This window comes from Tasmannia lanceolata, unplaced genomic scaffold, assembly GCF_043159265.1.
Source record: "Tasmannia lanceolata isolate RefF3 unplaced genomic scaffold, GAP_Taslan_0.1 ptg000044l, whole genome shotgun sequence".
In the NCBI taxonomy this organism is placed as follows: Eukaryota; Viridiplantae; Streptophyta; class Magnoliopsida; order Canellales; family Winteraceae; genus Tasmannia; species Tasmannia lanceolata.
Window position 1 is genome coordinate 14,976,894 of NW_027518721.1, and position 13,131 is coordinate 14,990,024.

The 13,131-nt window shown below is 38.1% G+C and overlaps 1 protein-coding gene across 1 annotated transcript; it reads right to left on the reverse strand.

Moving 5' to 3' along the window:
* Nucleotides 1-960: 960 nt before the first annotated feature.
* LOC143863833 (rhamnogalacturonan I rhamnosyltransferase 4-like) lies at nucleotides 961-11,400 on the reverse strand. The gene is made up of 8 exons (XM_077374613.1): nucleotides 10,843-11,400; nucleotides 5,392-5,459; nucleotides 5,143-5,231; nucleotides 4,890-5,052; nucleotides 4,441-4,730; nucleotides 4,137-4,341; nucleotides 2,938-3,095; nucleotides 961-1,664 (listed from the first exon to the last, which is right to left on the reverse strand). Exons 1-8 carry the CDS (start codon nucleotides 11,165-11,167, stop codon nucleotides 1,412-1,414), a joined length of 1,551 nt encoding a protein of 516 aa, XP_077230728.1. The 5' UTR covers nucleotides 11,168-11,400; the 3' UTR covers nucleotides 961-1,411.
* Between the last annotated feature and the right edge of the window lie 1,731 nt (nucleotides 11,401-13,131).

Sequence of the window (13,131 nt, forward strand, 5' to 3'; positions counted from 1 at the left end):
CCCATCAATTAGAATTAGCAAGAGCAATGTCCTCTTGTATAATATGGATTCCAAACATTCACTATCTACATGTGAATGAGTCGACTCACTATCCCTCGGTCTATTAATGAACTATCTCCATACTGTGAAAATCTATTCTCAAATCCAAAACAAACAAGGCCTATGGATTTTGAGTCCAAAACTGTTTCTTGGTAAAATGAGGCGTTTGATTTGAAGTGTTGAATCACTTTTGGACTCAAATCGTTTCTACATCCCACTATCAGGTGTATTTTTGCCAACAATCAGTTATAAACTCAAAATACAAAACAAGCACTGCCTAAATGATAAAAATACTTCTAGTGGGGTTGCAGATTTGCAATCTAACATGTGGGTTGCAATCCGGAGGGCTTAGGCTACATATATATCCTCATAGTGTATTGATGAGATCTTGGACCGGGTAGAGGGGCACCGGGTTCACCTCATCCACATATATATTCTCATAGTGTATTGATGAGATCTTGGACCAGGTAGAGGGGCACCGGGTTCACCTCATCCGCGTTAGGAGGTCAGCTAATGGAGATGCAGATCGTCTATTTCCTGAAGGGGTACCCAGAGCATCTCTTGAACTTTTGATTTTTCTCCCTCATCGACTAGGGCTTCTGCCGCTCTATCCCCCTCATCCAACTCCTCATCCTTTGTATTGTTTCTGTGTTCTCATGACAGTCTCCGTGTAACTGTCTCAGTCGTGGTTTTGCTTCATTAATAAAGATTAACCATTTCAAAAAAATGGTTAATGATCCACGTAGAAGAGCCCAACTAGAACCAGGATTAGAACCGAGTAGATCCCTTTTACTTTCTTCATGAATTTTTTTTCTAAAAGATTCATTTAGCCGACCCCAACTAGCTTGGGACAAAGGCTTTGTTGAGTTGAGTTGAACCATTTCAAAAAAAAAAAAAATTTTACCTGAATTGCTACAAATCTGCATCCAATTCCAATTTGGAGATTTATCTATGATTTATGCCTCAGGAAATTACCTAAAAAACATCCCAACTGGAGGACCCAAAAGAAACTCCGCGGATGGTAGAACCCTTGCAATTAGATTACTAAAAGAACCGATTTATAACAAAACTATCATGATAAGGGCACTCGAACATAGCGGGTTAAAAATTATAATCTGGATTCCTTGTCAGCTTCCAGTAGCCTTCAACTGCCATTACTTGTCCAGTGATCAAGACCCTGCTTAGAACCTCGCTTTCTTCTCCCTGTTTATTCCTTCCATTTCTCCATCGATCTATTGGTGCGGCCTCCAATCTCAAAAACAGCCCCAGCACCACAGCTGAAAAGACCCAGAACTCTCTCTACAAAATGGGCTACCCAGCTCCAGCCTCCAAAATTGGATTTGGCTTTGAAACAGATCAACAGATTCAAAGTTCAGAACTCAGACACTCTAGATTGGGGATTCAATGGGCCAAGGCACTCCTCGGGATTGGCATAGAAATAGTCCTCTTCCTTTGGTCGATCCGGTATGACTTTCCTCCTTGTATGTTCACCCATCCGATGTTCATGAACATGTCTAACGGCATATGAAAACTCATCCCATGACAATGTGTTATTTAGGTGGAGATCCAGTAGCTCTACTAACTCTCTTCTATCTAACATAATGGATTTTCGGAAGCCCAAGTACCTAATGAAAATAAGAGAATCATCAGTCAATAGCAGTTCAATCCATGCGGACATGATCTGAAGTGTCTCTACAAGTAATAATATGGAAAGTTGAATTATGTGTTTATACTTGATTAAACATTGAAACTTTGAAAATTAAAAGGTCATAAAATTTGTGCGAAATTGAGTTAAAGGTGTTCTTGAAAATAATGATTACCAGTAGTTGGGGGTAGAATCAGGAAGGGATTCCTAAGCACAAGCAGTAAAAGATTCTACAGTTAGGGTCACATCTTGGGTAGAATTTATAGTAATGCTAGGGAGACCGAGAGTACGACCGAAAAGGGAACGGAAAAAATGGGTTTTTGCCACAACATCAAAGTGAAGTAAGCCCAGCCCTTAGGAATAGGAAAATCTGCAAAAAGGATTTTTTTTTTTGCACACGAGGCACATTCTCATTGTTGCACTCTCCCACCGGTCATACTCTCGGTCTCAATATCATTTTTCTAGAATTTATTCATGTTGAGAGGGTGGAAAGAAATTCTTGTAGGCGTGCCCCTAGTTGAATAAAAAAATGAGAGACTGAAGAAAAGGTCCAAAAACAGTTTCTAGAAAAAAAAAGAGGCTAAAAGGAGGATGAAAACACATTGATTTTTAATTAGTTGACCATTTAACTTTGGGCGATGATATTTTCACCCCCACCTGCAGTACGCATGTGCCCCCCTTACAACATGATTTGACGTCAAAAAGCGTTAAAGTTGCCCACTGTTCATGTCAAATCACGTTATAATGGGGGCGCATGCGTAATGCAGGAGGAGTGAAAATATCATCCCCCTTTAACTTTTTATGGTTTTCTTTCCTTTCAAACAGAAACTAAACTTAAAAATGGCTGGGATTATGAAAAAAGCAATTTTGATAATGGGAAGTGATATATCCGCCCCTTTTGATTACTTGGGACACCCAGCAGCAGTGTATCAGTGACTGCAGAGAGGCTGATGTACTTCACGTCAGAAAGATTCAATGGTTCTGATTGCCACGTACACTGCTGCTGGGTGTCCCAAGTAGTCAGAAGGGGCGGATATATCAATTCCCTTTTATAATACATCATCAAGTATCATAAAAGTTGACTTTTGAGCAATAAGATGCGTCTCATTTCTCATTTTCGCAATGCATTATTTTTTTCTAACACAGTTGCTTTATTTCCATATTGTGAAACTATGAGCATGCCTTGCTCTTGGAGTGAAATTTTCATCCAAGAAAATAACCATAGGTGGTGGATTTCAGAATAGGAAACAAACCTGCGGTGTCCCTCAACAACTTTTGCCATATTGCCATCATAACTGGGGATGAAAACATCACTTGCAACAGAGACCAGATAGTCCAATGCTGCCATCTGAGTGGAGTGATTCTGGAAAGGCCTCAACTCATCTGGACTAAGGAGCATCTCCTTCCTTACCTGAGAATGAGAAGATGAAAAGCAAAATTATATAATGGTTTAGAAAAACTTAATTAAGATTATTATGGAATAAGAGCTATGTGCCAATGGCATTCCATTTTTCAAATGTATAGTTTTTTACTATTTATACATATCTCAAACTTTATACATCTTTACACCTATGTTAGCGGATATTTTTAAGACGGTAACATTTAACATTATAATATAATAGTCCAGAAAGGCAGAATCAAGTGTATACTGTATAGGCATTTTAACAGGAAAATCAAGAGGATTTTTATTACTACTTTTGGTCCAAGAAAATGGAGTAACATGGTGGTTACATATAAAAATTTGAAAAAAAAAAAAAACTGTTTTTACCTGTGAAATGGAAAGGGAATATATAGAAAAGACGTAAAGGTCCGTTTGGATGCATCTAATATAGAAGTAGAAAGAAAGGTATATGGATTCCCATTTATTTACTTTCCCTTTTCTCTTGATTTGAGACGAAAGTCAAACAGTACAAATAGGCTTGCATATGAAAATTTTAGCCGACAAGGACTGCGATGCGAATAGTAAATGGCAATCAAATGATGTTAGGAAATGGGGAATTTATAATTTTACTTTTATTTTCCAACTTTTGGGTGCATCCAAACGGAAGAGAAAAGGAGGGTTGAAGATGGCAGAGTTAAAAAAGATGGTATCCAAAAGGAAAAGGACTTGTGTTTTTTCTATAAGATAAATAGGTCTCCGTGCGTTATATAATCGGAAAGACGAAAAAAAGTTCAATAAAACAAATTTTAAACTGCTTAGGCGGGAGCCTCGTGCACTGGGCCGCCCTTTTTTTAGGCTATAACTATTTTTGTACAAAGAATATTGGAAAAATAACTCTGGTAAAAAAGATGCAATATTTTTAATAAAATGCATTTTTCGACACTTCATGATACTATAGTAGCAACGCATCAACATGTTAGGTTTCTAGGGTCACCTTGTTTTGAGTCTTTTGACAGCTCGATTTATTGTCTAAAGTAACAGTTGTCTGTGATTAAATGGAATAAGACTTACTATATTAGGGTATGCAGCCCGCAAAGCAGCCAACCTTCTTTCACCACCATAGATTTCCCCAGAGGCAATGTATATTTTGGTGTCCCTCGCAAAGCCCAAGGCTTGCAGCACCAAAGCAATTTCCTCAGGCGTTAGAGGGCATAAGCCATCGAGCCGTTTCTTCTCGGACACAATCTCCTTCTCTTTCCACCACGGATACGCGTATCTAAATCAACAATGTGTATTGGAAAATAAAATCAGCAACTGGTTAAATAGAAAGCTTAAAAGAAATAAAGCATGCACAAAGAATCCGGTAAGCTGCAACCTCATCCTTGTGAGCTCCTCAGTCTCTTCCCCAGAACATCCATGTGTACAACCAGAAAACGCTAGCATATCCATCTCATATCGCAGATGGAGGACAACAAAAAATCCACTTCTTCGAAGAATTGAAATGATCTTGTTTCCTATGGCCTCAATCTGTGGAGTAAATTTTAGTGCTTGATAATTAACCCGGCAACGTAGCTTTTGGAGTTCAATAGGAAGGCCGCTATTAGCCAAGCGAGCATCTGTTTTGTTAAAGCTGATCACTTTGTGCTTGCGAAAGAGTGGTAAGATCTACAATAAAAACATTCAATTAGGAATGCATGTTTGGAGAAGAAAGACTCGTATAAATACAGGCAAGTTTGGAGAAGACCAGAATAAATATACGTAAGTTTAGAGAAGGCTATGATAATGTATAATGTGGAAAGAGAACAAACCCTCTCTTATTCTGACCTGTTTCAGATAATATTTTTCATTTGACCAGCTTACGGGAGGCACTGAAAATGAGGTACTCCGACTTTTCCGATTCAACTTTTTTGGCAGTGATTTGATGATCCGCACTTCGTCTCTCAGTGAATTGATGAAGTGTTTAACATTAAATATGTCCCCGAAATCACTGCACAAAATTTGTCAATTTAAAATAAGGTTGCATTTCAAAGATAAAAGGACACCTTCAAGTTGCACACTGCCTGTAATAAGTTGATACCTAGGATCGGCCCAGAAAGATGTTTTATCAAGTTCTGGAATCAACAGTGTCAAATTCAGATAGCGGGCAACGGTCACCATGTCACAGATCTGCAAAGATCCATAAATCAATAAAAAGGAAAAGAGATTAGAATTCCAATAAAACTCAGAACCTTCATAGAATCCAGAAGATTGCATTCTGGAAATTCATATATGAAGGTTGAATTTTAAGAAAAAATATAAAAATCAATCAGAAGTAGTATTTACAAACCGCAGCTCGCATTTGGTTGAGGCCCCCATTGCAAGATACTCTGAGATAACCATTATTTTTATAAACCCCTGTACAAGATGGATTTGGTGGTTCTCAGAAGATAGTAACTGAAGTTTCAAATTATGGCAAAATTGAATTGTTAGCACAATTAAATTAACAGGCTCGAAGTTCCTATCAAGATTCAGCGGTGCAACTTTATGGCAGTGAGGAAAAAAATTAATTCTAAAGATTAAAAAAAATTCCTTTCAGAATATGACCAAAGTTGGCCTGGAGAATGATCAAATGAACATTATCATACACAATCAAATGCTAGAATTCATCTACACTATCATCCATATCTTAGTCCAATGGTTTGTAACACAGGCTGTTATAAGCAGCTGATTTATTTCTAGAACCAAACAGCCTTTCCATTTCATAAATAAGCCTTGGCTGTCATGCCAACAGGCTACCACATTTGATAATGAAATGTACATATCAATCCCATCATTTTCAAAGTTCCAATTCAGCTATATACACAGAGTATCTTGACTGGAATCTACTTCTTCATTCACTTAGTTGCATTGACAGGTAAGTCACCGGTGCAAACCCGAAGGCTCACGAATACTACCAGGAACCTTAGGAGGTAAACGGAACCAAGTCTTCACATCCATATAACCATACCATAACCCTTGAACAAGTAAACAAACATTTAAAGGTAAATTTCAGCCAAGTCGGCTCTAAAAGATAAACCATTAAGGAAAAATGCTTCTACACCTAACAGTTATTGCACAGATAAGCTTAAATAACACAAAATATGAGAATCAAGTGTTCAAATATGATGGAAAAAAAACGCTGTTTGGTTGCTGTCCACGAAAGAAAATAAATGTCTAAGGCCCACAACTACACTAGAAAGTGACAAAGTCTCTAAAATAGGCTAAGGCAATTTATTGGGAAGGTTTCTATGGGTTTCAAAAGGGCAAAAGGTTCAAGAAATGGCTGAAAATAATGGAAAAATCTCACTAGAGAAACGCAGCAGTCCTTTCGTCTCGAATCCGTGCTAGCAAGGGTCCAAGAGAGTGGGGGAGAAGCTCCTGGGCACGATCCGACGTCCGCGCAGCAGCGTCGGCCCAAAATAACTCATAAGGGGATGGATCCAAGGGGAAAATATGAGAGGTTAAGGAAAGATATAGATATAAGAGGGAAAAGGGGGGGATCAAAGAGTGAAAGAGGAGATCTAGAGTGAAATAAAGGGGGCGAGAATGCAAGAGAGAGAGAGAGTGAGAGAAGAATAGAGGGGGCGAGAAGGTGAAGGAGAAAGAGTTGGGTGAGAGAGAGAGAGAGAGAGAGAGAGAGAGAGAGAGAGAGAGAGAGAGAGAGAGAGAGAGAAGAGAAGAGAAGAAGAAGAAGAAGAAGAAGAAGAAGAAGAAGAAGAAGAAGAAAGAGAGGAGGAAGAGGGAAGGAAAGAAATGAGGGAAAGAAAGAGAAAGAGAAGACGAAAGAAAGAAAGAAGAGAAGATGAGGAGAAGAAGGGAGAACAACTCACGTTTTGTGAGAGGAGAAGGGAGAGGAATGACGCCCTAGGCGCCGTTTGGGAGAGGGGAGCTGACACTTTGGCTTGTATTTTCTTCAAAAAATTACGGCTTTCTCCCCAATTACCCTCTTTTATATTCTTTCTTGGTGGGCCCGTTTCCTAGCTCACTTTATTGCAGTTGAAAAGATGCAATGCCCTTAATCGCAAAGAAGAGCAATTAGTCATATAAGGGCATAATAGGAAAACCAACTACAAAAAGGGAAAAAAGGCAAACGTGGTGTGTGTAAGGGTGGGCCCTAGGTGATGTGGACATTCCCCACATCTAGGATAATCAAATAATGCTAAATAGGTCCAATAAACAAAAATAACCAAGTGCAAATATAATAAAGTAATGATCCAACGGTCGGATCACATAGGAGGACAGCAGCGTGACTAATGTGATTAAGGGCATTGCAGTCACCTTCAATTTTCTTCATTGGGTTTCAGTTGTGGTTTCATGGTGTCGGCCAGTCAGGTTTATGGGATCTTTGTGTCAGACAATGAGTCTTATTTCCTTGATTTGATTAGTGACTTCGTCGACCTGGCTTCTACTTTTAACATGTCCCATCTAGCCACCATTAGATTCTACTTCAAATTTCAACTTCCATCTTATTTGAAACCAGAAAGTTCAAATCTAGAGTATGAAGTGCGTCCATATATTAGAGACTTGCATTGCTAAAAAATAAAGAAATTTCACACCATCTTAATGAGGAAATCCCAATTAGGTATGCAAACATCCTTTACTCCATATAACAAGATATACCTTCACAGAATCATTCCTACATGATTTAAAATACGAGGTCTACATGTATCCACCTTCAACCCTGAAGGTGTATGTCATATGCAATCACAAACAAGGACATAGTTTGGATGTGTGGAGATTTTAATTTTAGTTAATGCAATGCTAGTAGAGATCAACTTGCCGAGGAGCATAATCTGCCCCTTGTGTAATCTCTTTCTGTTTTCTCTTCCATAATGAAGTGTTATTTTTCTCAACATAATAATAATAATAATGCCATTCTCATAAGCTTGATTACTTTCAGACTTTCTTCCTCCTTGAGAGTTGTCTTGTATATGTAATTGTTGTAATTGGTTGTTTTGTTTCTTGTAATTTTGGTAGCGGTCCATCTCGGTCCGCTCCTTTCTTAATGAAATTATCCTGCCATTTCAAAAAAAAAAAAAGCTTGATTACTTTCCTAGTCTACCTAGTTCCCCCAACACCTTCTTCCCCTAGGTCACGCATCCACAATCTCCTTCTTTACACATTATCTCAATGAATCTTGAACATTATAGACTATTTCTTTGGAGTCGTCGTCGAAGGTTTAGCTTTGAGCCACTTATCTAGTGAAAGGTGCCAAGTTCAGCCATAGATGCCTTCGTTTCCTACGAAATTAGGTGAGTAGTTGTTTCAATTTATGACGAATATTGTTGAAATTTAAAACGTATTTAAGTTGTTTTTGGTGGAAGACTATTTTAGTGGATTTTTGTTTTGAGCTCTGAAGCTTGGATTTCCTGTGTAATACTGCCTTATTTATCCATACTCCATACTTCTCCCTTTCTATTGCTTTTGACTAAACCTTGGTGTGGAGCAAAGATCGCCTATTGCATTCTCTTTAGCTTCCCTGCACCAATTTAGGAGCAGAGCAAGTTCCGATTCTTTGGAAACTTGCCAGATTGAACATGCTGCCTGAACGTGGTCACGGTAATGATGAAAGGATAATGTAAAAACAGGGAGTTGGGCTGATGCTGAATTAGTCAAGTAGGTAAGTCAACCAATGCAGATATTTTGTTGATTTTCTTTGAGAACAGACAGTGATCCATTATTATTAAGAAAAGAGAAGAAAAACAAGCTGTGATTCATATCGTGGACGCACAAACTCAACATGATCAGTCTACTACGGACCAACCAAGCAAAAGGTAGGCAGCCCAATGACCAATTGGAAGGAGATCGTGAGAATCAAATGAGTAGAGGGAAAAGAGGTACCGTTCCACGAATGCACGGAATGATGAGCATTATGGACATGGTGAGAGACATCTCAAGAGGAGCATACAAACCATGAATCTATATGCCTGCTCAATCTCCATAGTGTCAGATCCATTCAACTAACATATATAATGAGACAGAAAATCTACTTCGACTAAGAGAAGGCCAGAGTCCAGACGAAGAATCCAAAAGAAACAAGGGCCCTTCAATTAATTAGTATATATAGCACATTCTTGCCATCCTTTATTTACACTGTACAAATTTTACTCAATCCTTATTGATTGTTCTCATCTGACTCTGTTTCCTCTACCCTTTTGGCAGTAAGCTGTGGACAGGACCACTGTCTGAATATTTAGTCTTAGTAATTCCATTTTAGAGTTATCTTTAAAAAAAAAAAAAAATCAATGAGGCAACACTCTTTCCCTTAAAAATAACCAATGAACTCAAAAGAATCTAAATCTTTATTCACAGTCACACCCGCAAATTTTGCCATGATCAACCCCTTCAACATTTCCAGTATTCATTCAACACTCGCTACAGACAACAAGAACAACCAATAAGAAAACCATCCCTTTACACCCCAATAATCTCTCTCCTTCCGTAAAGCAAAGATGGGAACAAAAGAAAGGAAAAGGTCCACTAGGTTCAGTTTCTTTGGACGTAAAACGGTTGTAAAACTAATTTTAAGCCCAATCTTACACTTTAAAAATGGGCATAAAATTTGTTTTCAGCCCATTTTACATCTAAAGAAACAGAGCCCTAATGAAAAGTGAAATTATGACACTCCTGCAGCCTCAGTTTCCCAACCATAATCTAATTTCTAAAATAGTTCGTTTGCAACAGCGGTATCAAGGCCCTAGAAAAATAAAACCCTAACATGCTCCCATCTTTCGCCTAAATCAAACAAAACAGAATTGTCAAATTTGCACATATGGGGTCACAAAAATCTCCATCAAATTCCCTATGCTCATGCCATTTCACCTCTTCTAATAAAATCTGTTCCTAATTCGATCAAACAAACAAACATAAACTAAAAACACAAAACCAAGCAAAAAATCACCAGTACTCCTCATACTCCAATCAGAAAGATTTTTTTTTTTTTTTTTTTTAAATAGAAGAAGAATCCATAACAGGCACCCATCTTTAACCTAAACCAAACAAAACAGAATTGTCAAATTTGCACATATGGGGTCACAAAAATCTCCATCAAAATCCCTATGCGCATCCCATTTCTAGCTCTTCTAATAAAACCCATTCCCAATTCGATCAAACGAACAAAGATAAAGGAAAAACACAAAATCAAACAAAACCCATGTTTAACAAAGAAGAATCCATAACAGGCACCCATATTTAACCTAAACCAAACAAAACAGAATTGTCAAATTTGCACATATGGGGTCACAAAAATCTCCATCAAAATCCCTATGTGCATCCCATTTCTAGCTCTTCTAATAAAACCATTCCCAATTCGATCAAACGAACAAAGATAAAGGAAAAACACAAAATCAAACAAAACCCATCTTTAACAAAGAAGAATCCATAACAAGCACCCATGTTTAACCTAAACCAAAAAAACAGAATTGTCAAATTTACACATATGGGGTCAGTAAAATCTCCATCAAATCACCATACTCATGCCATTTCTACCTTTTCTAATAAAACCCATTCCCAATTCGATCAAACGAACAAAAATAAACGAAAAACACAAAATCAAACAAAACCCATTACTCCTCATACCCCAAATCCTAAAATGCTCCCATCAGAATTGTCAAATTTACATACAAACATCACAAAAAAAAATCTCCATCAAAATCACCATTTATAGTTTTTTTCTAACAAAAATCCTTAACCAATTCAATCAAACAAACAAGCATAAATCAAAACATAAAACCGAGAAATTGGGTAAAAGATAACATACTGAGTGGAAGAAGCACAGGCGGCGAGCGAGCTAAGCCGAGCTCGCGAACGGAGAAGCTAGTAGCATTCGGATCGGCAGCAGCCCGGCGATCAAAACAGGGTGGCCATCCCTTAGGCAAATGTGGGCCCCATAACTCGGAGACGGAGGTCAATTGCATCAGACCTGTCCAGAGAAGAACACTAGTAGTCAATCTCAATAACCAAACCCTCACGTGACCCCTCTGCAACAGCACGTGACCACCACCACCAATACCATTCTTCCCGTTACTCCTCGACCCCATCTCATCCATCCTCCTCTTCTCATTCCCCCACCCACATTGCAACATCTCTCATTTGATTTCCCATAAAACCACACCAAAATTAAAAACCCTAGTTTTTTCCCTCTTTTGGTTTTGATTCCATACAAGGATTTGGGATTTGGGATTTGGGATTTGTATTTTGAAGAAAGCAAAATTCTTTCCTTTCTATATACAACCGTTCTGATTCTCAAAATCTTAAAACCGTTTTCCGGATAAATAAAGACGTGGATTTTTGGATTTTTAACTGTGTGGGATTCCAAACCTGGGTTGGAATCGGATTCCGGATCCCGTGTAGAGAGAGTCACGGACACGTGTCGTCAGCATCGTTGGTTGATGACGTCATCGGCCACATCTCCTTCTTCATCGCTCACTGACTAACCCACGCCTCTGTTGAGTAGTAGTCGGTGGGCCCCACACCCATCCAATGTGGTGTTATCAGTAAGCTGTCATGGGGAGAAATTGTATATTTTGTTTGTGGTGAGTGCGCGTGAAGTAGAGTCCTTTTCATATGAAGTACTGTGGGGCCCTACTTCAGAGGAGGATGATCCAAACCGTTCATTTTGATTGGTCACAAGGTAAAAAAGGCTGTATTTTGAAAATAATATTGGATCATCCTATGAAGTGGGCCCACAGTAGTTAGTGAAAAATATTGGACTTAGTAAAATCTCCCATCTTTCATTCTTTATCTTTATCTTTTTTTTTTTTTTGCTCTTAAAAGCCTTGTTCAGTCGTCATGCTATAAAGCTTTGATTATTTAGTCCAAAACCTGTACTTTACAATTTGATATTGAGATAAAAATGCGGCCAGAGTAAATGCTAATTGACTCAGTGTGATGTGGTTGAATGCTCAGTCGACATGACATAATACTTAAGCTCTGTTCGTTTAAGATTATGACAACCGATTGTGAGTGCCAAACCAATTATTTGACTCGAAATTAGTTTTAAATTTCGAGTCCAATAATCGGTTTGGCAGTCACAATTGGTTGTCATAATTTTTTAAACAGACAAGGCCTTAGTTGATGTGGTCATAATTCAGAAGAGTTGTAAGAGTTCTCTTGATGGCCTGATATTTGGTTCAAATGGGCATAACTCGAAAGTTTCAAACGAGCTTTGATTGACTTGGTATGATAAAATGTGGTTTTAGATAGGAACTCGGCCAAACTAAAAAATGAAGTTGACTCGGGCAAGAATACACTAAAACTAATGCAAGGGAGTTTTGAAAAATCATTGAAACAGATGAAAATGTGTACAAATGATGAAATTTTGAGATGTAACTATGGAGAATGCCATAATAAGCATAAATGCATAGATAGAAACTATCGCATAGGCAAGAAAGTCATCCATAATGGCTTATTTAGATGGACACCTAGTGGAATGCATCGCCACTCAAGTCTAGAACAAAAAAGTTATTAAAGAAGTATGCACAAAAGACCAATCTCCGCTCCGAGGATTAATGCCAATGCCACAGAGTCACAGTGTATTATTGGTCACATACTAATTTGATATCCCGTGCATAAGATTAAGTTAATTTGTTGTGCATTTCAATGATGATGTTCATCTAATATCACAAACCATATATCCCATAGTTGGTTTAGTCATCCAACCCATTAGTTTTATATGTTACAGTTATGGTTATGGTTTATGGTTAGGGTTATGATTTGTGGAGGTTTAAAATGGATGGCTATAAATTACGCTCCTATAAATTGGATGGTTAGAATTATGGTATGGAGATGGTTTCTTAGGAACATCCTATCTATGTGAGGTGCTATAAATTAATGGGTTGGATGAGTCAAACACCTATGGGAGATGGGGTATTGTAAGCTCTAGCTCATGAACCGCGCCCCCTATTTTCATTAATGAAATGCAAAGTAAAGGGCTTATACGAACCAAAAAATTCCCCTTTCTGTGCTTAGACAGAGGCACATCATTTTTGTGATGTTTAGGTTTTGAAATTTGAAATTTCTATGGCTCTTCACTTTGAAATGAAAAAAT